Here is a 27,448-nt window from a genome sequence, read left to right as displayed (position 1 = left end):
GTAGACTGTCTTGTACGTGCATGCATTCTAAGTCACTAAGTTGTGTCCAACTCTTTGTGACTGTATGGACTATAGCCCACCAGGCTCCTCTGTCCATGAGCTGAAGGTGATTCAGGCCCTATGGGCTTCAGCCTCAAGAAAAATTCCTTGCCTCTCTCTCAACTGATCAAAATAATTCATCTTATGGTGTCTATGTCAGGAAGAGAGCTACTACCAGAGAGAACTTCTTGTCTTAGAAAGATGTCAGCGAAGAGAGGCAAACATTTGTCAATCAATCATTTGCTCATCTCATCTTCTGTAACCAAGTGGGGTTGATCTCAGGGAGAGAGAGACAGCCCTGAGCAAGCGGTGGCTTGAAGCGAAGTCTACGTTCTCTGCTCAGGAATTGGACCTGGGAAGCCTGGATGAAAACCAGCAATCCCAGCCGCTCATCCACCAGGGGCTAGAGGCTAGAAACAAGATTCCCCTTACTTCTGCCCCCACTGAAAAATGTGTTTTCACACAGGCAAACACCATTTAAAAAAATTAAAATGACAAAAGCAGTTTATTATTAGAGCACAACAAGCAGGGGAACACACAGAGAAACAGTTTATTTAAGACAGAAGCGAGGCAGTTACACACCTGGAGAGAAAGGGTGTGGGGGTCCCCTCTAGTGAGGAGGAGCCCCATAAAAAGCAGGTAAATCATTCATACAGGGCAGCTCCTCCAGGTTTGTTTGACTTTGTTCAATTATCTGGTTTCTTTTTCCACACCTGACCTGCCCTAGGACCCTCCCTAAAACTCCTGTGCAACATTTCTTCCAAGATGGATTCTAGTCCAGAGCCATATGAAGGAGGTCCTTAGCATCCGTCTCCTATTAGGGGGTGACACTCCCTCTTTTTAACTCCCAAGGAACCTTTCTGTGCACGTGCAGTGTCTCCTTTGCCCCAAGCGTGGGAAATATGTGACCTCGTGACCTTTTAATCAGTGTTAAGCCATGCTATAATTGTAGTCTTAAAGTGTTCCCAGGAGGCAACGTGCAGCTATTTACTCTCTTCCTGTTATTTCTGTCTTAAAGTGTGAACAGGAGGCTGATTGTAAATATCCAGCATAGAGCCCACCCTCCTCCTTCCCCAGGAAAGGTAGACAGGAGGCTGTTGAGAAATGCCGAGCCTTGACCCATGTATCTCCTGTCTCACTTGGGAGGCCACTCTGGTTCGACGCTTTGACAGAGCTGTGCTAGAGTCTGTCCCTCCCTACAAATTCCATCTCATTTTGACCCAAACCAGATTTTCATTTCGTTCAGCAAGCAGTGAAACAGGAAGGTCTCAGGTTCAGGACCCTTGGCGTAAACCTGTGATCCAAGCTCTCTAACCACCAAGTCTCTTAAATAATCACACCTGTCAAGGAGAGGAGGGAATAATGATAACTATTTTCCTGTATCGTTCAGGAAAGGAAGACAGAGGTGGTGTGCATTTTGTGCAAAATCGGACAAGCTGGTATGTAGTGGAGCTGGATTTGAACCCATAGACATGGCTGATTTCAGGTTCATTGAACACGTAGGTTCCTTCACACCATCTCTGGTATAACTCCTCAAGAGTCTCTAAATTCCCAAAAGACTTCTCATGGCCAAAAAGCCAAGTCAAAGATCTGCCATCAGATTTCGCTAAGTGGATTTCTTTCTACTAGAGATCCCCAAAATATTTTGAAATTCCTGCACGTGTCCGCAGATAGTCCATTTCATTTACCCATTAAGGCTGTTCATAATCTGATTTCTGAAGTGACCAGCCTGAGACAAAAGAAAAATGTTTTTTTTTTTTTTCTTTCTTTTTTTTAATTATCACCCTGCTTATTTTTTTTTAATAGGTGTAAATTACCGAAGTGTTGTAAATCATATGTAGCTTCAGGATAACAGCTGCTTTATGTCTGAAAAAATAGTAATTAGAAGACAATCATAATATGTCAGACAAAAGTCATAAAATTATAATCATATTTAGCATTTCATTTGTAGGTATTAGTCACTCTGCTGCTGCTGCTGCTGCTAAGTTGCTTCAGTTGTGTCTGACTCTGTGCTACCCCATAGACGGCAGCTCACCAGGCTCCCCCATCCCTGGGATTCTCCAGGCAAGAACACTGGAGTGGGTTGCGATTTCCTTCTCTAATGCATGAAAGTGGAAAGTGAAAGTGAAGTCACTCAGTTGTGTCTGACTCTTCATGACCCCATGGACTGCAGCCTACCAGGCTCCTCCATCCATGTGATTTTCTAGGCAAGAGTACTGGAGTGGGGTACCATTTCCTCCTCCAGGGGATCTTCCAGACCCAGGGATCAAGCTCAAGTCTCCTGCATTGAAGACAGGTTCTTACCATCTGAGCCACCAGGGAAGCCCAGCAGTTCATTTAATGCTGTGTAATTAATTTCTGTTACATTTGAGTCCAGTTTTTCTATTAGTTCTGTTGACCTGGACTGATGATTAAGGATGACAGTGATAGTGAGAGTTTCAAGAAGTTTGTTAGGTTTTTGTTAAGGCTGGTATGATTTGTCCAGTGAGGTGAGTACCTTGACTACTGGATATTGTGAAAAGCATACCCCAAGTGGAAAACATTGATTTTTTTTTTTTTACAATTTTCTTTTCATTGTGAAGGCATCAATCCTGCCGCCAGGAAAGGCTTAAACCCATCATATAAAATGAGATTTGCCAGGGAGCCAGGAAAAGCCAGGCAGTCCTCTCCAGTGTCTCAGAGCCCTGAATGTTTAATCAACAGCCATTGTTTACCCATTTTAAATCCCCTCAATTAGAAGTAGACTGTTGCCATGTTCTTAACTGGTAGCTCAGATGGTAAAAACCTGCCTGCAATGCAGGAGACTCATGTTCAATCCCTGGATTTGGAAGATCCCCTAGAGAAGGAAATGGCAGCCCACTCCAGTATTCTTGCCTGGAGAATCCCGTGGGCAGAGGAACCTGGCGGGCTACAGTCTATGGGGTCTCAAAGTCAGACAAAACTAAGACTAACACTTTCACTTTCAGTTGCTATGCTACAAGGATATCAAGGTAGCAAAATTCTGACAATAAAAGTTAAGTTTTGTAGAAGCAGAATGAACTTTATCTACATGTGCCATAATCTTCAGAGATCACTGTGAAATACTCCTTATTTTCTCAACCAAAGTAATGAAAGATCTCAAAAGCAAATACAAATCACTTAGACCCAAAGAGTTCACACAGTCTGTTATCAAAAGCAGCACTCCAAGAAAACATTGTTGTCTTAATAGACAGAGAAAACCATACTCCAGTGTGGCAACAGCTTACTGTTAATAACAACATCTGTTTACCTAATTAATTTTAATTCAATTTTAGAAAGCCCTCTCTATAGATCTTGAAGAGGTAACACTTTTGGAAACACTTTCATCAGAGTGAAATCACAACTACATATTAAAAGAGACTTCGCAAGTCATATTTAAAGTCTGACTATAAACTTTCCTGCTGAGTCCAGGGGTAAATAATCCACCTGAAAATGCAGTTGGATCCCTGAACCAGAAGCTTCCACATGCTGTCATGCAATGAAGCCTATGCTAATATTTTATTTCTTCCTCTAGTTGTCGGTAACATCATAGTACTTTCTTTGTGAAGATTAATCTTACTACACACCTATGAATCATGCAATTTTCTGTATGCATATTAGGCTTTAAAACGTTTACTTAAAAATTATACAATAGCAAAGTCATTGCATCCACTGGCAATAAATATAGGGCACTAAATGCTTTCCATTTTCACGGTCCATAGAGGCTCAAAGTGCACCTTGAACCAGCAGATACCTCCAGTATATGGAGGGGTCCACACAGCATCTATTTCCTGTGGCTAAGATGCTTCATCATTAGGGGTGTTTTAGTCCGGAGTCTGGGAGATGGAGGTCGGTGGCTGTGGCTGTGGCTGTGTTCTCCTTCAACTGTGTCGGATCCCATATCCAAAGCATATGGCAAATCCTAGTAGGGAAATGAGACAGAAGAAAAACAGGGGCTCTCCTCATTTATGAATGCCTAGTAAGCCTCCTATTATGGCATCTGACACAGTATAGGGGGGAGGTGGTTAGAAGAGAATTGGGTTCAGTCACTCAAGAAGCCTCTTCACCCCAGAAAGTCACTCACCAATCACATTCCAGACGCCAAAGAGGGCCCAGGTCCCAGAGGTCATCTGCATCATCAGGTAAATGTTCAGAAAGATGCTCACCAGTGGGAGGACAGGCAGAGCAGGGACCTGTGGGCAGAGTCAGTTCATCCCTGAACGCACCCTAGACGTCTGAAAAGGAGACCCTATGCAACGTGCGCGGGACAAGTTCAGTCCAATTCAGGCTGTGTGCTCAGTGCCTATTGAGCCTGGTTTGTAAAGCACTGAGTGTGGATCAGGGAAGAGTCCATAGGTTTCAGCAACTCCTCTTCTTCTCTGGTCCAGCAAAGGATGTTTAGACCTCAAAGCATGCAGACCTGCTTCACGAAAGGTGGACAGTTTGAACACATAGGTCACATACCCTGAACGTAAGAGGACTGGGGCTCTGGGGCTGCCTCCAGATGATGACCATGACCCCAGTGATGAACAGCAGCAGCACAGCCACTGTTGTGAGCCCGGGGTCTCCAGAGAACACCTGGCTGGGCCACTGGGCCAGGATCCGGCTCAGGATGGTCAGCAGGAGAACTGCAAGGGTCAAGGAGGAGGAGAACAGGCTGGACCAGGAAGACAGACGTCAGGACCTTGGGTCACACCCCTTCCTGAAACCACCAACATCAGGAAGGGCCATAATATCCCCCAGACTCCTCAACTGACAAAATACACACTCTCACTCCATCCTGTTAATTTCAGAACATGAATAAAGGGAAACCCCACTGCTCACCAAGCAGGAAGGCACATCCAGAGACAATCTGGCCAGATTTCCACGTGGGGATGGTGCTGGTAGGGAACCACAGACTCTTTAGAATGTTTGAGATTCCTGCTTCAGGTTCAGATTCCAAAAGACTTCCTTCAACTACAGGTTCCATCTCAGTTTCTTCTTCCATTTTCTCATTCTTACTTAAATTCTGGTCTGGCTGGTACCTGAATTAGAGGTTTAAAGGCAATATTAACATCAGCCACTATTCACACAACATAAGATTGTCTATTCCACTTCTTTCTTCTCTTGAACAATCAGAAGGCAGTATGACACAGACCAGGATGACCTCCCCATCATCCCCATGACCCCAAGCCCCCCGATCAAGGTGTAGTGGGGTCTCACCTGAGAACAAGGACCGAGAAAGACACCATGGAGTAAGCGAGCAGAGACGCAACTGCCATGAGGTTTGCAATGTCGCTGAACTCAAAGAGTAATGCCATGATCCCTAGAATGGGGGAGCAAAAACGGCAGGGTTGGGATTAAGAAACCACGGGAACTGCACTTAAGGGAAATGGATCAAAGAAGAATTGAGTTTTCTTTATTCACCTGCAAGGCTTCCAGAAGACATGATGGCCATGACAGGGATTTCTTTGTGACCACAGACCTTGGCAAGTGCCCGGAAAAGGAGCCCATCCTCTGCCATTGTACAGATTAACCGAGACATGGGGAACATGTCACCCAGGAGGCTGGGAGAGAAAGTGGAGACACGTGTGAGGATGTGGAAGAAGCAGGGGAGACCAGGGCATGCGCTCCCTAGTTTGGAGCAAGATGTCTTTCCCTCTCGTCTCTCAGTCCCAGGGGCTGGGGTGCATGAGCATCTGACAGTAGATGGGGAGAAACCCGTGACACTGACCTGGACATAAGAGCACAGAGGACACCAACAGCCACGACATATCTGGCAGGGCCCCAGCCAACGTGGAGAAAAGCCTCGGGCAAGGGGCTGTAGTGATGAATCTGGTAGTAGGGCACCGTGAGGGTGAGTGCCGCTGAGACAGCAAAATATGCCAAAAAGCACATGAGGAGTGAGAAGAGGGAGATGGAGCGCTGAGGCTTTAGGTCTCCTCTCTCTGCAAAAGGGGTAGAAGGCAGCAGGTCACGAAAATACCATGGGGTGAAAACACAGAATTGCCTTCTCTCTTGGGCTTCCAAAAGCAGGCTAACCTTCTCCCAACCTCTATGCCCAACGGCAGCTCAAACTCTGTCCAAACCCTGATGGGACACACGGTTACCACCTTACCTGTAGTGGTAATGGCAGCAAAACCGACAAATGCATAGAAACACGTAGCTGCTCCTTGGACAACCCACTCAAAGTCAAAAGGCACAAATCCTCCAGCACCTGGAGGGCCCAAGCTGTGGCGGGAGAAAAAGCAAGAAAGAATATGGGTAAGGTGGGTTAAGCCATCATTTCTGGACTCTTCCCTCAATACCACAAGCTCTGTACTCCAGGAAACCCACCATCCGGATCCACCAGCCTTGGTCTCTTTAGTCCCTGCCAAATTCTCAGCTCTGACTCCCTTACACACACACACACACACACACATTAATATGACCAAGGGTATGCTCCTAACCTATACGTGAATACAGCTGTGGTCAATGTGTAGTCCCGATTTGTAAGCTTCCAGTTGTGCAGGTCTCCCTTAATGAAGCCAGAGACGATGGTGAAGCTGAGAACCAAAATGTTGATGCCCGTGAACACTCTGTAAACCCGGGCTGACTCAGGAACTCCTAGAGCGAGTAGTACTGTAGGAGAGATGGAGTATGAAACATGCACAGTAACTAAGTCCATAGAGACAGAGAGTAGCCTCGGGGGCTGGCAGTTGTGGGGGTGGGGTGGATGGACCGTGACTACTCAGTGGATACAGGGTGTCTTTCAAGGGAGATGAACATGTTTGAAACTCGATGCAGATGATGGCTGAACAACATTGTGAATGTACTAGCGCTCCGAATTGTCCCTTTTAAGATAGTTAATTTCTTTTCTTATGATTTTTTAAAGTATTCATTTTATTTATATTTGGCTGTGCTGAGTCTTTGCTGCGGCATAACAGAATCTTTAGTTGTGGCTTGTGAACTCTCAGTTGTGTCAAGTGGGATCTTAGTTCCCTGACCAGAGGTGGAACCTTGGTCCCCTGCACTGGGAGCAAGGAGTCTTGGCCACTGGACCACCATGGAGGCCCTAATAGCCCATTTCTTATTGTGGCGATCATCTCACATAGGCAGGTCTATCACGTCATCACTGTGGGATTTCCCTGGTGGTCCAGGGGTTGGGAGTCTGCCAGCCAATGTAGGGGACACAGGTTCCGTCCCTGGTCCAGTGAAATTCCACGTGCCACAAAACAACTAAGCCCATGTGTTGTAACTACTGATCCACAGCTCTAGAGCCCATGCTCTGCAACATGAGAAGCTGCCAAAATGAGAAGCCTGTGTATCGCAACAAAGAATAACCCATGCTCTCTGCAACTAGAGAAAACCTGTGAGCAACAACGAAGACCTAGAACAGCCAAAAACACAACATTGTACACTTGAAACTTATTGTGCTGTATATCATTTATATCTCAGTAAAGCTGGGGGGAAATAACAAAATGATAAATTTATGCTATGTGAATTTCCCCTGAAATTAAAAAAAAAAAAATCTTTGGTCTCAGTATCAAGAAAGAAATATGGGGGCTGTCCTAAGATGGTGGAGGAATAGGACAGGGCGACCACTTTCTCGCCCACAAATTCATCAAAAGAACATTTAAACGTTGAGCAAAATCTACAAAACAACTTCTGAATGCTGGCAGAGGACATCAGGCACCCCGAAAAGCAGCCCATTGTCTTCGAAAGGAGGTAGGAAAAATATAAAAGACAAAAAAAAAAAAAAAAGAGAGAGACAAAAGAGGTAGGGATGGAACTCCATCCCAGGAAGGGAGTCTTAAAAAGAGAGAAGTTTCCAAACACCAGGAAACACTCTCACTGCCGAGTCTGTGCCGAGCCTTGGAAGCACAGAGGGCAACATAATAGGGAGGAAAAATAAGTAAACAATTAAAACCCACAGATTACAAGCCCAGCAGTAACTCCCCCAGCGGAGAAGCAGTGCAGACGCCTGCGCCCACCACTAGCAAGTGGGGGCTGGGCAGGGAGGTGCGGGCTGCATTGCTTAGAGTAAGGATCAGGCCTGGATGTCCCCGAGGGTAATCAGAGCGAACTAATTTGGGCTAGCAAACCAGACTGTGGGATAGCTACCATGTGAAAAGCCCTAAGACACTGCCAGGCCCGTGCACAGAACAAAGGGTGGAACAGAACTAGCCGGCTGCAGACCATCCCCCTCGGGTGACAGGCGGCCAGAGCCGGAAGGGGGCAATCTCAGCCCCAGAGAGACATTATCTACCAAACTGCAAGCAGGCTTCTTTGCTTACTAGACCTCTTGGGGTTCTGGACAGTCATCCGCCTGAGAAGGTGGGCCGGTTGTACACCCAGAAAACCAAGTGGCAGGGACGGGAGAGGTGGTAAGTCGTAGTGATTGCGCTTGCCAAACACCTCATCACCCGAGCTGCTCGGAGCTGGGAAGGGCACAAAACGCAGGCCCAATGGAGTCTGAGCCTCTGAGGACTACCTGAGTGCCTGAACCAGAGCGGCTTAGACCTGGGAGGTGCATGCAGCCCAGAGCCGGCCTCGGGCGGTTCCTGGAGGAGCAACCTAGAGCCTGAGCTGTGTGGGCAGGGAGGGTGCACCTGCTGTGAGCGGGAGCAGGCCCAGTTTGGTTGAGACACTACGAGCACACACCAGTGTTATTTGTTTGCAGCGTCCCTCCCTCCCACAGCGCGACTGAACAAGTGAGCCTAAAAAGTGTCCACCACCGCCCCTTTGTATCAGGGCGGGAATCGGACACTGAAGAGACCAGCAAACAGAAGCTAAAACCGAGGGAACTGCCTTGGAAGTGACAGGTGCAATAGATTAAAACCCTGTAGTTAGTACCAACTACATAGGGAGGGGCCTACAGATCTTGAGAAATATAAGCCAGACCAAGAAACTATCCGAAAGTGAACTGACCCCACACTGCCCACAACAACACCAGACAAAGTTCTAGATATATTTTTATGATCATTCTTTTCTTTTTCTTTTCTTCTTTTTTTTTGACTTTTAAAAATTTTAAGTCCTCTATTACTCCTTTAATTTTCATTTTTATAACCTACTATTACTTAAAAAAAAAGACTATTTTTTAAAGCAAACTTCATATATATATATATTTTAATAACTTTTGTGACTTTTTTTTTTTTCTTCTTTTTCTTTAATATTGTATTTTTGAAAATCCAACCTCTACTCTAGAATTTTAATCTTTGCTTTTTGGTATTTGTTATCAATTTTGTACCTTTAAGAACCCAATCTTCAGTACCTATTTTTACTTGGGAGCGAGATTACTGGCTTGACTGCTGTCTCCCTCTTTGGACTCTCCTTTCTCTCCACTAGGTCACCTCTGTCTCCTCCCTCCCCCTTCTCTTCCCTACCCAACTCTCTGAATCTCTGTGTATTCCAGACAGTGGAGGACACTTAGGGAACTGATTACTGGCTGGATCTGTCTCTCTCCTTTTCATTCCCCCCTTTTATCCTCCTGGCCACCTCTGTCTCCTTTCTCCCTCTTCTCTTCTCTGTATAACTCCATGAACATCTCTGAGTGGTCCAGACTGTGGAGCGCACATAAGGAAGTGATTACTGGCTAGCTTGCTCTCTCTTCTTTTGATTTTACCTCATCTCATTCGGGTCACCTCTAACTCCCTCCTCCCTCTTCTCTTTTCCATGTAACTCTGTGAACCTCTCTGGGTGTCCCTCACTGTGGAGAAACTTTTCATCTTTAACCTAGATGTTTTATCAATGGTGCTGTATAGAAGGAGAAGTCTTGAGACTACTGTAAACATAAGACTGAAAACCAGAGGCAGGAGGCTTAAGTCCAAATCCTAAGATCATAGAACACCTGACTCCAGGGAACATTAAGCAATAGGAGCTCATCAAATGCCTCTATACCTACACTGAAACCAAGCACCACCCAAGGGCCAACAGGTTCCAGAGCAAGACATACCACGCAAATTCTCCAGCAACACAGGAACACAGCCCTGAGCTTCAATATACAGGCTGCCCAGAGTTACCCCCAATCCACTGACATCTCATAACTTGTTACTAGACACTTCATTGCACTCCAGAGAGAAGAAATCCAGCTCCACCCACCAGAACACTAACACAAGCTTCCCTAACCAAGAAACCTTGACAAGCCACCTATACAACCCCACCCACAGTGAGGAAACTCCATAATAAAGAGAACTCCACAAACTGCCAGAATACAGAAAGGCTACCCCAAACTCAGCAATATAAACAAGATGAAGAGACAGAGGAATACCTAGCAGGTAAAGGAACAGGATAAATGCTCACCAAACCAAACAAGAGGAAGAGATAGGGAATCTACCTGATAAAGAATTCTGAATAATGATAGTGAAAATGATCCAAAATCTTGAAATAAAAATGGAATCACAGATAAATAGCCTGGAGGCAAGGATTGAGAAGATGCAAGAAAGGTTTAACAAGGACCTAGAAGAAATAAAAAAGAGTCAATATATAATGAATAATGCAATAAATGAGATCAAAAACACTCTGGAGGCAACAAATAGTAGAATAATGGAGGCAGAAGATAGGATTAGTGAAATAGAAGATAGAATGGTAGAAATAAATGAATCAGAGAGGAAAAAAAAATGAATTAAAAGAAATGAGGACAATCTCAGAGACCTCAAGGACAATATTAAATGCTACAACATTCGAATCATGGGAGTCCCAGAAGAAGACAAAAGGAAAGACCATGAGAAAATAGTTGAGGAGATAATAGTTGAAAATTTCCCTAAAATGGGGAAGTAAATAATCATCGAAGTCCAAGAAACCTAGAGAGTCCCAAACAGGATAAGCCCAAGGCAAAACACCCCAAGACACATATTAATCAAATTAACAAAGATCAAACACAAAGAACAAATATTAAAAGCAGCAAGGGAAAACAACAAATAACACGCAAGGGGATTCCCATAAGGATAACAGCTGACCTTTCAATAGAAACTCTTCAGGCCAGGAGGGAATGACAAGACATACTTAAAGTGATGAAAGAAAATAACCTACAGCCCAGATTACTGTACCCAGCAAGGATCTCATTCAAATATGAAGGAGAAATCAAAAGCTTTACAGACCAGCAAAAGCTGAGAGAATTCAGCACCACCAAACCAGCTCTCTAACAAATGCTAAAGGATATTCTCTAGACAGGAGACACAAAAATGGTGTATAAACTCGAACCCAAAACAATAAAGTAAATGGCAACTGGATCATACTTATCAATAATTACCTTAAACGTAAATGGGTTGAATGCCCCAACCAAAAGACAAAGACTGGCTGAATGGATACAAAAACAAGACCGCTACATATGTTGTCTACAAGAGACCCACCTCAAAACAGGGGACACATACAGACTGAAAGTGAAGGGCTGGAAAAAGATATTCCATGCAAATAGAGATCAAAAGAAGCAGGAGTAGCAATACTCATATCAGATAAAATAGACTTTAAAACAAAGGCTGTGAAAAGAGACAAAGAAGGACATTACATAATGATCAAAGGACTAATCCAAGAAGAAGATGTAACAATTATAAATATATATGCACCCAACATAGGAGCACCACAATGTGTAAGACAAATGCTAACAAGTATGAAAGGAGAAATTAACAATAACACAATAATAGTGGGAGACTTTAATACCCCACTCACACCTATGGATAGATCAACTAAACAGAAAATTAACAAGGAAACACAAACTTTAAATGATATAATAGACCAGTTAGACTCAATGGATATCTTTGGACCTTTCACCCCAAAACAATGAATTTCACCTTTTTCTCAAGCGCACATGGAAACTTCTCCAGGATAGATCACATCCTGGGCCATAAATCTAGCCTTGGTAAATTCAAAAAACCTGAAATCATTCCAAGCATCTTTTCTGACCACAATGCAGTAAGATTAGATCTCAGTTACAGGAGAAAAACTATTAAAATTCCAACATATGGAGGCTGAAAAACATGCTGCTGAATAACCAACAAATCACAGAAGAAATCAAAAAATAAATCAAAATATGCATAGAAAAGAATGAAAATGAAAACACAACAACCCAAACCTGTGGGACACTGTAAAAGCAGTGCTAAGGGGAAAGTTCATAGCAATACAGGCATACCTCAAGAAACAAGAAAAAAGTCAAATAAATAACCTAACTCTACACCTAAAGCATGTAGAAAAAGAAGAAATTAAGGACCCTGGGGTTAGTAGAAGGAAAGAAATCTTAAAAATTAGGGCAGAAATAAATGCAAAAGAAACAAAGGAGACCATAGCAAAAATCAACAAAGCCAAAAGCTGGTTCTTTGAAAGGATAAATAAAATTGGCAAACCATTAGCCAGATTCATCAAGAAACAAAGAGAGAAAAATCAAATCAATAAAATTAGAAATGAAAATGAAGAGATCACAACAGACAACACAGAAATACAAAGGATCATAAGAGACTACTATTAGCAATTATATGCCAATAAAATGGACAACGTGGAAGAAATGGACAAATTCTTAGAAAGTACAACTTCCCAAAACTGAACCAGGAAGAAATAGAAAATCTTAACAGACCCATCACAAGCACAGAAATTGAAACTGTAATCAGAAATCTTCCAGCAAATAAAAACCCAGGTCCAGACGGCTTCACAGCTGAATTCTACCAAAAATTTAGAGAAGAGCTAATACCTATCCTACTCAAACTCTTCCAGAAAATTGCAGAGGAAGGTAAACTTCCAAACTCATTCTATGAGGCCACCATCACCCTAATACCAAAACCTGACAAAGATGCCACAAAAAAAGAAAACTACAGGCCAATATCACTGATGAACATAGATGCAAAAATCCTTAATAAAATTCTAGCAATCAGAATCCAACAACACGTTAAAGATATCATACACCATGACCAAGTGGGCTTTATCCCAGGGATGAAAGGATTCTTCAATATCTGCAAATCAATCAATGTGATACACCACATTAACAAATTGAAAAATAAAAGCCATATGATTATCTCAATAGATGCAGAGAAAGCCTTTGACAAAATTCAATATCCATTTATGATAAAACCTCTCCAGAAAGCAGGAATAGAAGGAACATACCTCAACATAATAAAAGCTGTATATGACAAACCCACAGCAAACATTATCCTCAATGGGGAAAAATTGTAAGCATTTCCCCTAAAGTCAGGAACAAGACAAGAGTGCCCACTCTCAACCACTAGTACTCAACATAGTTTTGCAAGTTTTGGTCACAGCAATCAGAGCAGAAAAAGAAATAAAAGGAATCCAAATTGGAAAAGAAGAAGTAAAACTCTCACTGTTTGCAGATGACATGATCCTCTACATAGAAAACCATAAAGACTCCACCAGAAAATTACTAGAGCTAATCAATGAATATAGTAAAGTTGCAGGATATAAAATCAACACACAGAAATCCCTTGCATTCCTATACACTAATAATGAGAAAATAGAAAGAGAAATTAAGGAAACAATTCCATTCACCATTGCAACAAAAAGAATAAAATACTTAGGAATAAGTCTGCCTAAAGAAACTAAAGACCTATATATAGAAAACTATAAAACACTGATGAAAGAAATCAAAGAGGACACAAATAGATGGAGAAATATACCATGCTCATGGATTGGAAGAATCAATATAGTGAAAATGAGGACACTACCCAAAGCAATCTATAGATTCAATGCAATCCCTATCAAGCTACCAACGGTATTTTTCACAGAGCTAGAACAAATAATTTCAAAATTTGTATGGAAATACAAAAGCCCTTGAATAGCCAAAGCAATCTTGAGAAAGAAGAATGGAACTGGAGGAATCACCCTGCCTGACTTCAGGCTCTACTACAAAGCCACAGTCATCAAGACAGTATGGTACTGGCACAAAGACAGAAATATAGATCAATGGAACAAAATAGAAAGGCCAGAGATAAACCCACGCACCTATGGAAACCATATCTTTGACAAAAGAGGCAAGAATATCCAATGGATTAAAGACAATCTCTTTAACAAGTGGTGCTGGGAAAACTGGTCAACCACTTGTAAAAGAATGAAACTAGAGCACTTTCTAACACCATACACAAAAATAAACTCAAAATGGATTAAAGATCTAAAAGTAAGACCAGAAACTATAAAACTCTTGGAGGAGAACATAGGCAAAACACTCTCCAATATACATCACAGCAGGATCCTCTATGACCCACCTCCCAGAATATTGGAAATAAAAGCAAAAATAAACAATGGGATCTAATTAAAATTAAAAGCTTCTGCACAACAAAAGAAACTATAAGCAAGGTGAAAAGACAGCTTTCAGAATGGGAGAAAATAATAGCAAATGAAGCAACTGACAAACAACTAATCTCAAAAATATACAAGCAACTCCTACAGCTCAACTCCAGAAAAATAAACGACCCAATCAAAAAATGGGTCAAAGAACTAAATAGAAATTTCTCCAAAGAAGACACACAGATGGCTAACAAACACATGAAAAGATGCTCAACATCACTCATTATCAGAGAAATGCAAATCAAAACCACAATGAGGTACCATTTCACGCCAGTCAGAATGGCTGCTTTCCAAAAGTCTACAAGCAATAAATGCTGGAGAGGATGTGGAGAAAAGGGAACCCTCTTACACTGTTGGTGGGAATGCAAACTAGTACAGCCATTATGGAGAACAGTGTGGAGATTCCTTAAAAAACTGGAAATAGAACTGCCATACGACCCAGGAATCCCACTGCTGGGCATACACACTGAGGAAACCAGAATTGAAAAGAACACGTGTACCCCAATGTTCATTGCAGCACTGTTTATAATAGCCAGGACATGGAAGCAAAATAGATGTCCATCAGCAGATGAATGGATAAGAAAGCTGTGGTACATATACACAATGGAGTATTACTCAGCCATTAAAAAGAATACATTTGAATCAGTTCTAATGAGGTGGATGAAACTGGAGCCTATTATACAGAGTGAAGTAAGCCAGAAAGAAAAACACCAGTACAGTATACTAACGCATATATATGGAATTTAGAAGGATGGTAATGACAACCCTGTATACGAGACAGCAAAAGAGACACAGATGTATAGAACAGTCTTTTGGACTCTGTTGCGGGGGGGATGATTTGGGATAAGGACATTAAAACATGTATAATATCATATAAGAAATGAATCGCCAGTCTAGGTTCGAAGCAGGATACAGGAAGCTTGGGGCTGGTGAACTGGGATGACCCAGAGGGATGGTATGGGGAGGGAGGTGGGAGAGGGGTTTGGGATGGGGAACACGTGTACACCCGTTGCAGATGCATGTTGATGTATGGCAAAACCAATACAATATTGTAAAGTAAAAATAAATAAATAATAATAAAAAAAGAAGGAAATATGTCTCCCCAAGAAAAAGAAATGCAAAAAAGCAAAATGGCTGTCTGAAGAGGCCTTACAAATAGCTGTGAAAAAAAGAGAAGCAAAAAGCAAAGGAGAAAAGGAAAGATATACCCATTTGAATGCAGAGTTCCAAAGAACAGCAAGGAGAGATAAGAAAGTCTTCCTCAGTGATCAATGCAAAGAAATAGAGAAAAAACGATAGAATGGGAAAGACTAGAGATCTCTCCAAGAAAATTAGAGATAAGATGGGCTCAATAAAGGACAGAAATGGTATAGACCTGACAGAAGCAGAAAATATTAAGAAGATGTGCCAAGAATACACAGAAGAACTATACAAAAAAGACCTTCATGACCCAGATAATCATGATGGTACGATGACTCACCTAGAGCCAGACATCCTGGAATGTGAAGTCAAGTGGGCCTTAGGAAGCATCATTACGAACAAAGCTAGTGGAGGTGATGGAATTCCAGTTGAGCTATTCCAAATCCTGAAAGATGATGCTGTGAAAGTCTGCACTCAATATGCTGGCAAATTTGAAAAACTCAGCAGTTTTCCACAGGGTTGGAAAAGGTCAGTTTTCACTCCAATCCCAAAGAAAGGCAATGCCAAAGAATGTTCAAACTACCACACAATTGCACTCATCTCACATGCTAGTAAAGTAATGCTCAAAAGTCTCCAAGCCAGGCTTCAACAATACATGAACCATGAACTTCCAGATTTCAAGCTGTATTGTGAAAAGGCAGAGGAACAAGAGATCAAATTGCCAACATCCACTGGATCATTGAAAAAGCAAGAGAGTTCCAGAAAAATATCTATTTCTGCTTTATTGACTATGCCAAACCCTTTGTGTGGATGACAATAAACTGTGGAAAATTCTGAAAGAGATGGGAATACCAGACCACTTGACTTGCCTCTTGAGAAACCTGTATGCAAGTCAGGAAGCAACAGTTAGAACTGGACATGGAACAAGAGATTGGTTCCAAACAGGAAAAGGAGTATGTCAAGGCTCTATACTGTCACCCTGCTTATTTAACTTATATGCAGAGTACATCATGAGAAACACTGGGCTGGAGGAAGCACAAGCTGAAATCAAGATTGCCGGGAGAAATATCAATAACCTCAGATATGCAGATGACACCACACTTATGGCAGAAAGTGAAGAAGAACTAAAGAGTTTCTTGATGAAAGTGAAAGAGGAGAGTGAAAAAGTTGGCTTAAAGCTCAACATTCAGAAAACGAAGATCATGGCATCTGGTCCCATCACTTCATGGCAAATAGATGGGGAAACAGTGGAAAGAGTGGCTGACTTTATGCTTTTGGCCTCCAAAATCACTGCAGATGGTGACTGCAGCCATGAAATTAAAAGACGTTTACTCAGTGGAAGGAAAGTTATGACCAACCTAGACAGCATATTAAAAAGCAGAGACATTACTTTGCCAACAAAGGTCCATCTAGACAAAGCTATGGTTTTTCCAGTGGTCATGTATGGATATGAGAGTTGGACTATAAAGAAAGCTGAGCACCGAAGAGTTGATGCTTTTGAACTATGGTGTTGGAGAAGACTCTTGAGAGTCCCTTGGACTGCAAGGAGATCCAATCAGTCCATCCTAAAGGAAATCAGTCCTAAATATTCATTGGAAGGACTGATGCTGAAGCTGAAGCTCCAATACTTTGGCCACCTGATGCGAAGAGCTGACTCATTTGAAAAGACCGTGATGCTGGGAAAGATTGAAGGCAGGAGGAGAAATGGACAACAGAGGATGAGATGGTTGGATGGCATCACCGACTCAAAGGACATGAGTTTGAGTAAGCTCTGGGAGTTGGTGATGGACAGGGAGGCCTGGTGTGCTGCAGTCCCTGGAGTTGCAAAGAGTTGGACACAACTGAGCAACTGAACTGAATGGAACTGAAGAAAATGATTCTCACCTGGGAGTAAATTTTATTCCCCCAATATTTGGCATGGTCTGGAGACATTCAGTTGTCAGAATTTGGGGAGTGGGTTTCACTGGTATCTAGTGAGCAAAGGCCAGGGACCACTAAGCATCCAACAATGATTTTTTAAAGCATCCTGAAATGCACAGACCAGCCCCTCCTACCAAGGAATGAACCGGCTCAAATTGTCAAGAGGGCCAAGAGTGGGAAACAACGGTCCAGGTCTTGCCTTCATGTCTCTCATAGCACAAACAGTCCTTTCCAGTCCTAGTCCCCACCCCCAAGTCTTTCCCAACCTCAGCTCCCCCTCCATACCCTACTCAGTCCATCTTTTTTTAAAAAGTATTTTATTTAGTTAGTAATTTGGCTGAGTTGGGTCTTAGCTGTGGGATCTTTTGTTGTGAGCCAAACATCGAAGTTTGGGAATCAGTGGATAAAGAATCCGCCTGCAACGCAGGAAATGCAGGAGATGTGGATTCACTTCCTGGGTCAGGAAGATCCCCTGGAGAAGGAAATCAACCCACTCCAGTGTTCTTGCCTGGATAATCCCACGGACAAAGGAGTCTATTGGACTATAGTCCAAAGGGTCGGATGTGACTGAGCAACTACACACACACACACAGACACACACACAGATTCTCTAGTTGTAGTGTGCGGGCTAAGAAGTTGGGCATAGTTGTTCTGTGGCACATGGGGTCTTAGCTCCCTGACCAGGGATCGAACCTGTGTCCCCACATTGCAAGGCGGATTCTTAACCACTGGACCACCAGGGGAGTCCTCTCATCCCATCTTATATCTGACCCCTGACTCACCTGCAAGCAGCAGCACCAGGCCCAGTGCGAAAATGTCTGCATAAGTGGCCAGGAAGTAGGGCATATGCAGAGGGACAGTTCTCTCCAATGCCTGAGAGATGAGGTCCCCAATGAGGCTGTCAAAGGCGTACATCCAGGCCCTGGCTGTACACGCAGTGGCTGCAGCAGCAGAAGAACAAACATTCACAGACAAAATTGAACACCTAGTAAGTGCCAATGGATGTATTTTGGAGGAAAAAATAGGCAAAACATAATCTCAAAGATTTTTTTCCATGGGGTGGTGAGAGCAGACTGTGATGACTCACAAAATAGGTCCATTATTTAATACATTAGGAGATCAGTGTTTCACAAGGAAAGAAAACAGGGAAGTTGGATAAGGAGGGCTAAAAGATGAGGTATAAAATATCAAGTGGCAACCCTCCCCCCCCAAAAAAATCACTCAAAGGCAACAGCTGAGCAAAGACTCCAATATAATGAGGTGATGAGTCTGTGGGACACGCCTCCCTCCCACCCATGCCATTTCCTTTCCTTCTTATTCTTAGTCCAATTATTTAAGGAAAGCAGGAGAGAGCTGAATAGAATGAAGTTGTGGGGTTTTCCAGCTACTGTTACCCACTTCCCCTAACAAGTCAGGTAACAAAGAGCCCATGAATAAGACCACAATCCCATCTCCCAGTTTCCTGACCTTAGCCCCCACACCTTTCCCCCACACCTGTCGCCTGGTCCCATCACCTCACCAATTAAAAATAACAGTATGATGTTCCAGCCAACGATGAAGGCCCAGAGCTGCCCCATCGTGACGTAGCTGCAGACATACGCAGAAGAGGAGCGTGGTACCCGGGCGTCAAACTCCACATAGCAGAGCCTCGACAGCAGAGAAGACAGGCCGGCCACCAAGAAGCAGATGACAATCGCTGGTCCAGCTACGTACTTGGCCACTGCACCAACCACGATGTACAGGCCGGCTCCCAGGTTTCTGCCCACACCCAAGAACACCAGTTCTATGGCACTCAGATGAATCTTGAGACCGTCAGATTCCTTTATGGTGTCTTCCCCTCGCCTGTGGACCAGCTTCTGACCAAACTGACGAACACACTGATGCACCATCCTAGACATAGTTGAGGAGGCTATGATCTGCTGAGAAAACAAGACACAGAGTCATCCAGATTGCTTATCCATCCTAGACCCTAGGAGTTAAAGTCCGTGAAGTACTGGAGTGATGAGGGGCAGGTGGTAAAAGGACACACTGGGCAAGTTATCCATCTCTGAGCCTAGGTTTCTTCAAACATAAAGAAGCCTCTTAATGTGCAAGAGTGTTTAAAGAGAAGTGATGGGGAGCAGAATCAGTTCAGTCGCTCAGTCGTGTCCAACTCTTTGCAACCCCAGGGACTGCAGCATGCCAGGCCTCCCTGTCCATCACCAACTCTCAGAGCTTACTCAAACTCATGTCCATCGAGTCAGTGATGCCATCCAACCATCTCATCCTCTGTTGTACCTTCTCCTCCTGCCTTAAATCTTTCCCAGCATCAGGGTCTTTTCTAGTGGGAGCAGAATACATCTTCTCAAATATGCCCCTTTGACGGGTTGACTGTTTTGAGCTGAAGGCAGTGAAGACCCAGCAGACTCAGGAGAAGCTCCTTGCCTCTCCCTTAACTGCTCAAAATAATGTAGATTAAGGGGCCTACACCAGAAAGAGAGCTATTACCAAAGACTACATTTTATTTCTAAAAGGATTATTTGTCTGGAGTGGCAAACATTTGTTTATCAAGCATTTGTTTTTTGTTGTTGTTGTTGTTGTTGTCATTCAGTCCACTCAGTTGTGTCCGACTCTTTGTGACCCCAAGAACTGCAGCACACGAGGCTCTTCTGTCCTTCACTGTCTCCCACAGTTTGCTCAAACTCACTTTCATTGAGTCGAAGTTGTCATCTAACCATCTCATCCTCTATCTTACCCCTCTCCTTCGGCCCTCAATCTTTCCCAGAAGCAGGGTATTTTCCAGTGAGTTGGCTCTTCACATCAGGTGGCCAAAGTATTGGAGCTTCAGCTCCAGCATCTGTCCTTCCAATTAATATTCAGGGTGGATTTCCTTTAGGATGGACTGGTTGGATCTCCTTGCCATCCAATGGACTCTCAAGAATCTTCCAAGTATTTTCTCTTTCCATCTTCCTGTGGGTTCTCTTCCTCCCATTTGAAGCCCCAGATCCCTACAACTCCCTTCTCCTTAGGTCAGGGGAGGATATGAGCCTCAATTGTTTGAATGTCTTTGAGTCTCAGAACTTTTATGGGGCTCCCCTATGCAGCAAATTGAATCTCGTAATCTGTCTTTTTTCTTTTTTTGGCTGCACTGGGTCTTAGTTGCAGCACGCAAGATCTTTTGTTGAGGCAGGTGAACTCAGTTGCGGCATACGGGGTCTAGTTCCCCAATCAGGGATCGAACCCAGGCCCCCTGCAATGGGAGCATGGAGTCTTGGCCACTGAACCACCAGGGAAGTGCCTGTTTGCCTGTCTTATGTCAATTTAATTATTAGACAAGTCAAAGAGTGTAGAAAAAGAAATTTCTGCCTCTACAGAAGCAAAACCTTTCAGCATAGTGCCTGGTTCACAGTATCTGCTTAACGGGTATTATCTGACTGGATAAGAACCCTGATTTCTTGGTTTTAAGCAAAATCAACCAGTTCTGCCATTTCAAATCCAGCTCTGCTATTTATTAGCTTGTTGCTATTGCACGTGCTATATACCATCTTTGACCTGCTTTTCTCTATACCACTGGGAAAACTGTCATTAGGATTGTTTCCTTCTATCCTAGATAGGGATGAAGTGACTAAGGGGCTTGGTGATCAAAATCACAGACTCCACATGTTTCCATGATGAAGATTCTAAAACCTGGTAGCTTCCTGTTTTGTTGCCTGCAGAGTGACATGGAATAGGGACTCTGCTTTGGGGCAGAAGGAGATGGAATTTGTAGGGAGGGACAGACTCAAGCCCAGCTCAGTCAAAGCATCACAGCAGAGTGGCCTCCCAACTAACTGCCTGGAGGGATGAGGGACTAACCTTTACTCTGAATCAGGAATGACAGGACTCTGTTTCCTGCTGCTTTGGGGTGTGAAATGTCCCCTCACTACACTGCTCTGCAGGGCTAGGCTGACCCAGTGACCACAAGTCACCACCAGGGGGCTTCCACCCCTGATACTCTGAAGTCCAAGTTTAGCATTTTGGTTCAGAGCAAGCATTCAGAGAGCCAGGACACTGATTAGAATCTTGGCTCCTTGAACACTACTGTGCCTTTGAACAGGTCATATACTTCTCTGGACCTATGTTTCCTTCTTGCTCAAATGCTGCTGACAAACCCTTGAGCACTGTGAGTAGGAATGTAAGGGTTTCTAGAAAATCTAAAAATGGAATTACCGCATGATCCAGCAATTTCACTGCTGTGTGGTCACCCAAAAGAACTATAAATAGGATCTCAAGGAGATATTTGCACACCTATATTCATATCAGCATTATTCACAATAGCTGAAAGTTGGAAGCAACCCAGATGTCCAACCTCAAAGAAATGGATAAACGTGATGAAGTCTATACATGCATTGAAAATACAGCTTCATTTTCTAAATTTAGTTATGAGTCAGGTATTATAAAACTCACTGGTTTATAATCAACAGTTTTAATAAGTAAAAGTTTAGAAGACTTCCTTTCCATTTGCCCCTTCAGTCTCAGGAATTAGAGATTATTAGATTAAATAAGAGTAACATACTTGAGAGCACTGGTCTTAGACACAGGGAAAGTCTTGTTCTTCTAGCAGGACATGTTCTCTCAGTGTCACAATTCTGAAAGAAAAAAAAAAGTATTTTAAAAGCTAGCTTTGTCTAATTGCAGATATAAAAAGAACCAGGTTTTTGTCCGTTTGTTTTTGTTCAGAGAGGTTGTTTTTGTTGTTTGTTTCCCCCAATTGCAAAAAGTTTTATCTTAGCCAGTTTTCTCTGGAGTCCAGAGAATTTTGTGGCCACACCATAATAAAATGTCATCTTTCTTTTCTCTAGTCAAAGTTTTATAGCTAAAACTTAGACCAGATAGTACTCAAATTGGCCCAGATAAGAATGGCAGACTGGCTGAGAAAATGCTGTCCCACAGGGATCGTCCCTCTGGGGAAATGGGGTCTTAGTTTGATTAGATGAGGGGGAATGAGATGGCAGAGGAGCAGGTGGGTGTGGAGTTCATCTCTCTCCAGAGATACATCAGGAAGACACCTTCAGACACAGGAGATCTTGCAGAACGGCAGCTGAGAGCAGGCAGGAGCCACTGGAGAAGACTATATAGAACCACACAAAACTCGGTAGGGTGAAGGAAGTGGGGGGAAAGAGGAGAGTCAGTAGGACTGGACCTACCCTTGGAGGGTGGGGGGACTGAAGCAGGGGTCTGGTCCCTACGTGGGTGCCCTTGGAGGCTGAGGAAACTGTTCAGGGGACAGAGGAGAAGCACTTGAGGCTGAGAGTTAAGCAGCTGATATGTGAGAGTCTGAATGGAATGAGAATCACTGAGACAATCCTTGCCGCAGCCATATGTTCCCCGGGGAGAGGGATGCAGGGACGCAAGTCTCCTGGAAGGTGCAGGGCTGGGAGCTGGAGCGCAGGGATTGTGGAGCGATTCGGGGTGAGCTCAGCTATTGACTGCGGGGGAGAAGCCCGAGGGGACGTGAGGGAGGAGGTGGCAGTAGGAAATGCCTGTGCAGGAAACTCGGGCAGCCGTGGAGGCAGGGCGATCCTGCAGAGTCACTCACAGGCGGTGGAGCCATCGCTGTGGCCTCTCTGTCCCCACAAGTCAGCCGTGGACAGTGGAAGGCCCCAGAGACAGGCTGGCCTGTTACTGCCTTAACGGGGGAGGGAGCCGGGAGCAATAGAGAAGGATCGGCCACAGAGGCGCTCTGACTGCAGCTGCCAGAGGTGAGAATGACACCCTGAGAGGGCCAGAGCTCCCTCGGCTGAGACAGCTGGGGTCCCTGCACACTCGGAGCTCCCAGAGTTCTCACGATCCGAGCAGCTGTTCCACCTCCATGCTGGATCCTCACTGGGGCAGAGCTGCTGCCAGAGGCTAGAAAAAGCCCTAATAGCACGGTATCTCCTGTGACAACAGCCCCTTTGTACTCAGCATTGCCAGGGTCCCAGTGATCCGAGCAGCTGTGCCACCTCCATGCTGTATCCCCACTGAGGCAGAGCTGCCAGAGGCTAGAAAAGCCCCTTTCCTGTGGCCCTAGCTGCCAGTTCTGCTGAGCACCTGGTGCTCCAGGCCCTGCCACCCCAGCAGCTGTACCCGCCTCACCCCGTCCTCCCTGGGGCAGACCCATGCCTCCAGGGCAGCCTCAGGAACAAAGCCCTGTGGACGACTCACAGGCAGAGGTGGAGACAAAGCTACAGCTGATACCCAGGGGCAGTGCAGCTAAGGAAGAGAACTCAGAACCTTCCCACCTGCTGCACAAGTTGCAGATTGAATCCACTTGATCAAGGAGGCAGACTCTGTGTCTCTGAATATATGAAAGGACACGGAGCACTCCCGCAGAAGAACCCATGCCAGCTCTGGCAGCTGTGGACCTTGGAGGCAAGAACAGGCAGGAGAGGACCAGATTAGAATCTGAGCTGCCCACGCAGCAGGGCCAGAGACCAGCGCAGTGTTGGAGGGCTCACAGGGAGGCGAGGTGCATGGAGACTCCCAGGGAGGGAAAGGACGCTGACAGCTAAGATCCAAGGAAAACATTTATTATTTTATATTTTGACTTGTTCTCTAGTTGCTTCTGGATTTTTTCCCCCCTACTCTGTTGCTGTAGTAGTTGATGTTATTAGTACTGTTAAATCTACTTAAGTTTTTGAGAATTTTTTACCCCGCAGGGAGAATTTTTTTATCACACTTTTTATTTCCTGTTTATACTTCTGCCTCTATGTTGGTGTTCTGTGGTTCTTTGGGGTTTTCCTTTTAAATTCTTAAAGTTTTAAATTTTATTATTATTATTTTTCTACATTTATTCTTTGGCTTTTCTTACTGCTATTTTCCTGTTGTCCCTATTCCTTAATATACATAAATCTTTGTCTACCTCTACTTAATTTTGCTTCTTCCTTCTTCCTCTTCTTTCTTTTTCTCACCATATTTGTTTTGTTTCCGTTGCTTTATTCCCCAGTTGGCACCTTGATTTGGTTTTATTTTCCAGTTTGTGCTGTAGTTAATTTTGTTTTTCACTGGTGGCTGTCATTTTTGGTTCCCTTTGCTTGCCGGGTCCATCTCTTGTACTTTATTTAGTTTTTGACTGTTTGGGTTTTGTTTATGGGTGTATATGTCTGTGTGTGTGTATTCCATTGTTTTCATTTGGCAGATCAGAACAATCTGAAGGAGTAAGGGAACTTGCAGGAGTGGGGAAAGCTTGATTTCCCCCCTGAGATTTGGAGGAAGATTGAAGGGGATCGTTTAGAATGTAGGGGAGTTAACCTCCATCCATGTTCCCATACTTTGGCAATGTAGATCTAATTGTAGGATAGTATTATAAGCAAGAGACCAAATTTTTTCATGCCCTAACTTAAATAAAGGCCAGGCAATATTACAGCAAAGCCTAGTTTTCCTTTTCTCAGCCTCTCTGGCTTAGAAAGGGGATTCTCCATGTTGAGCAACCTGCAACCAAGAACCGCGCTCTTAGAAATAAAGTCCTGTGTTCCAGAAACATTCCTTGTATTAGTAGGAGTGTTAGTGTTAGTCGTGCAGTCGTGCCTGACCCTCTGCAACCCCATGGACCGTAGCCCACCAGGCTGCTCTCTCCATGGGGATTCTCCAGGCGAGAATACTGGAGCGGGTTGCCTTTCCCTTCTCCATGGGATCTTCCCGATCCAGGGATAGAACTTGAGTCTTTGCCTCTCAGAGAAATTCTTTGCTGTTTGAGCTACCAGGGAAGCCAGAAACATTCCTAAGGGGCACCTGATGGTGGCTCAGAGTGTTTTCTGGATTTCCCTCAAACCCTGTGCTTGGTGGGATTTTCAGTGTCCTCTGCTCTACCTTTGATCCCTGACCAGACATCGCTGGTGGACCAGTCTCTCCCATGAGGCACTGCCAAGACTTTCCTTGAGAGACATCTTTTGCACCAATGAGGTCTGCTGGAACGTGGCCCACCCAGCAGGCTGTCCCTTGCCCGGAGAAAGGGGGGACTTGCTGGAGGACCTGAGAGCCTGGAGGCAGGAGGATTTCCAGAGGGGATTTATGGGCACCGGGCATGGTTGGAGATTAAACAGCAGGAGCACCCCAAGTCTATCACCCTGTTTGTCTGGTGTCTGGGGTAAAACTGAAGGGGACATAAAGTTTAGGGGAGAAAGTAATCTTGCTTCTCGAGTAAAGTAGGAAAGGAAATCACAGGAAAACAAAATTAGAGAAAGGCAGTGTTTGTGCTGGCTGCTCGGGGAGAAATACGTTAGAAGACAGTGGGGCCTGGGGGATAAAGTGTGGGTGTAGCAGGGAGCGATTTGTTGGAGGTGGTGGGAGGTGACCTACGGCTCCCAGCACCTTGCTCGCGACCCTGATGAAGGCGGCGGACATGCTGGGGGTGTAGTTTAGCTGAGCGAGAGAGAGGGAGAGAGGAAAGAGAAAAACCAGAACTTGGGCTCCTTCACCGAGCAGATCTAGACTGAAACCTGTGGGTCTTGGAAAGAGAACAAAACAGAGAGTGAGAGCAAGTTCTCATGGAGAGAGAGAGAGACTCAGAAGTCTCCAGCCAACAGTTTAGGATGACCTGAGGTTTACCTTGAAATCCCAGATTTCAGCACCAATGATCTCGGAGAGAGTGTCAGCCGTGAGCGGTGGTTTGAAGCCAGAGCCTCGTTCTCTGCCCAGGAATTGGACTTGGAAGGGCCTGGATGAATGGCAGGAAATCTAGCCGCAGCCGCTCATCCTCCAGGGGCTAGAGGCTCAAAACAAGGTTCCCCCAGCCTTTGCCCTCATTGAAAAATGCATTTCTCAAGAAGGCAAAAGCTATAAAAACAAGAACAGGTAGAATGTGTACTATAGACACTCAGCCCAACAAGCAGGCGAGCACACAGTTTGTTCAGTTAAGACGGAAGCAAGGCAGTCACACACCCAGAAGGAAAGGGTGTGGGGGGGTCCCCCACCCCATGAGGAGGAGCTCCATGGACACACAGGTAAACCGTTTACACGGGGCAGTCCTTCCGGGTCTCTGTAGCCTTTGGCCAGTTTCCTGGTCTCTGTTTCCACACTGGACTGCCCTCGGTTACCGAAGACTGAGACTCTCTGTACACCGATGCCAAATCAACCCCCAAGACAATTGTGGGGGGAGTAGAAGAGGAGAGCTTTCTCATTTACCAGGCAAAGGGAGACACACCAGGCTTCGGCCTCGAAAGAGTGATGTGTTCAATCCCCAGGGAATTTAATCAGGGCTTTTACAACTGTGGGTCCAAGGTGGGGTCCCTGACAAGATTGCGGGGTGAGCAGGGCTTGCACTCCCTTAATCTCATCTCAGGGGATCCACTGTCTTTGGTGGTAGGCTCTCCCAGTCTTGATGACCTTCTCTGGACCCTTTAATCTCAGATGGTTCTGGGGCTGCTCCTCCCTCCATCAGCAACTGCGCGAATCTGCCCTTTGGAACGCATGGAAGGTCATCACGGCCGGAGTCTTGCCTACAAGAAACGGGGGACAGAAAGGCCTCTGTGCCTGGGAGCCCCACTGGGCAGACGCAGAGAACAGACTTGTGGGGAAGAGAGGGTGGGGCGAATTGAGAGTCGCACTGACATACATACACCTCTGTGTATAAACCACAGAGCTAACGGGAAATCGCTGTATAACACAGGGGGCTCAGCCTGGTGCTCTGTGATGACCTAAAGGGGTGGGTTTGGGGGAAGGGAGGGAAGCTCAAGGGGAAGGGATGTATAATTATGACTAAGTTGAGTTGTTGTATAGCAGAAACGAGCACAATATTGTAAAGCAACTATCTTCCATTTGAAAAATAAATTAAGCAGAAAGAGTTTTCAGGGACTCTCACACATAACAAATCAAACTTGTTAATTTGTCTCACGTCAAATTAATTATTAGATCAGCGAAAGAACCTAGAAAGCAAAGTTTTCTGCTTCTTCAGAAGCAAAAGGTTCCAGCACAGTCCCGGGCACATGCAGTAGCTGCTTAATCGGTAAAAGCTGAGTGGATAAAATGATGATTTTTTAATTGAAATCCACTTGCTGTGCTGGCTCACATCCAAGCTCCTGCTCCTCTCAGCTGGTCCGATTTTGCACAAAGTACCTACCGTCTCTGTCTTGCTGTCCTGTGTAATTCAGGGGAGGTTTTTATCGTCATT

At 44.5% G+C, this 27,448-nt stretch overlaps 1 protein-coding gene across 4 annotated transcripts; it reads right to left on the bottom strand.

Annotated features, from left to right (window-relative positions):
• Positions 1–525: 525 nt before the first annotated feature.
• On the bottom strand, positions 526–27,402 carry LOC617141 (cationic amino acid transporter 3). Of its 4 annotated transcripts, none has more exons than XM_024979350.2 (14): positions 25,888–27,402; positions 23,583–23,705; positions 21,875–21,947; positions 18,860–19,259; positions 18,123–18,281; positions 6,465–6,636; positions 6,134–6,246; positions 5,750–5,963; positions 5,443–5,582; positions 5,239–5,341; positions 4,861–5,060; positions 4,501–4,664; positions 4,121–4,229; positions 526–3,958 (listed from the first exon to the last, which is right to left on the bottom strand). In XM_024979350.2, exons 4-14 carry the CDS (start codon positions 19,236–19,238, stop codon positions 3,918–3,920), a joined length of 1,794 nt encoding a protein of 597 aa, XP_024835118.1. In that variant the 5' UTR covers positions 19,239–19,259; positions 21,875–21,947; positions 23,583–23,705; positions 25,888–27,402; the 3' UTR covers positions 526–3,917. The 4 variants fall into 4 exon arrangements, with proteins under 4 accessions (XP_024835118.1, XP_059733239.1, XP_059733238.1 ...); XM_059877256.1 differs by having other exon boundaries at positions 18,860–19,256; XM_059877255.1 differs by lacking the exon at positions 23,583–23,705.
• Between the last annotated feature and the right edge of the window lie 46 nt (positions 27,403–27,448).

The sequence above is a fragment of the Bos taurus genome, chromosome 18 (assembly GCF_002263795.3).
Source record: "Bos taurus isolate L1 Dominette 01449 registration number 42190680 breed Hereford chromosome 18, ARS-UCD2.0, whole genome shotgun sequence".
NCBI classification, from domain to species: Eukaryota; Metazoa; Chordata; class Mammalia; order Artiodactyla; family Bovidae; genus Bos; species Bos taurus.
This window is presented reverse-complemented; position numbering and strand designations above follow the sequence as displayed.

Coding starts and splice junctions, on each gene's coding strand:
- LOC617141 (XM_024979350.2), bottom strand. CDS start 19,238: ATGTCTAGGATGGTGCATCAGTGTGTTCGTCAGTTTGGTCAGAAGCTG. Junction 6,247..6,464: donor ACAGCTGTATTCACGTATAG/GTTAGGAGCATA, acceptor CTCCCGCCACAG/CTTGGGCCCTCCAGGTGCTG. Junction 3,959..4,120: donor TGGCGTCTGGAATGTGATTG/GTGAGTGACTTT, acceptor TTTCCCTACTAG/GATTTGCCATATGCTTTGGA.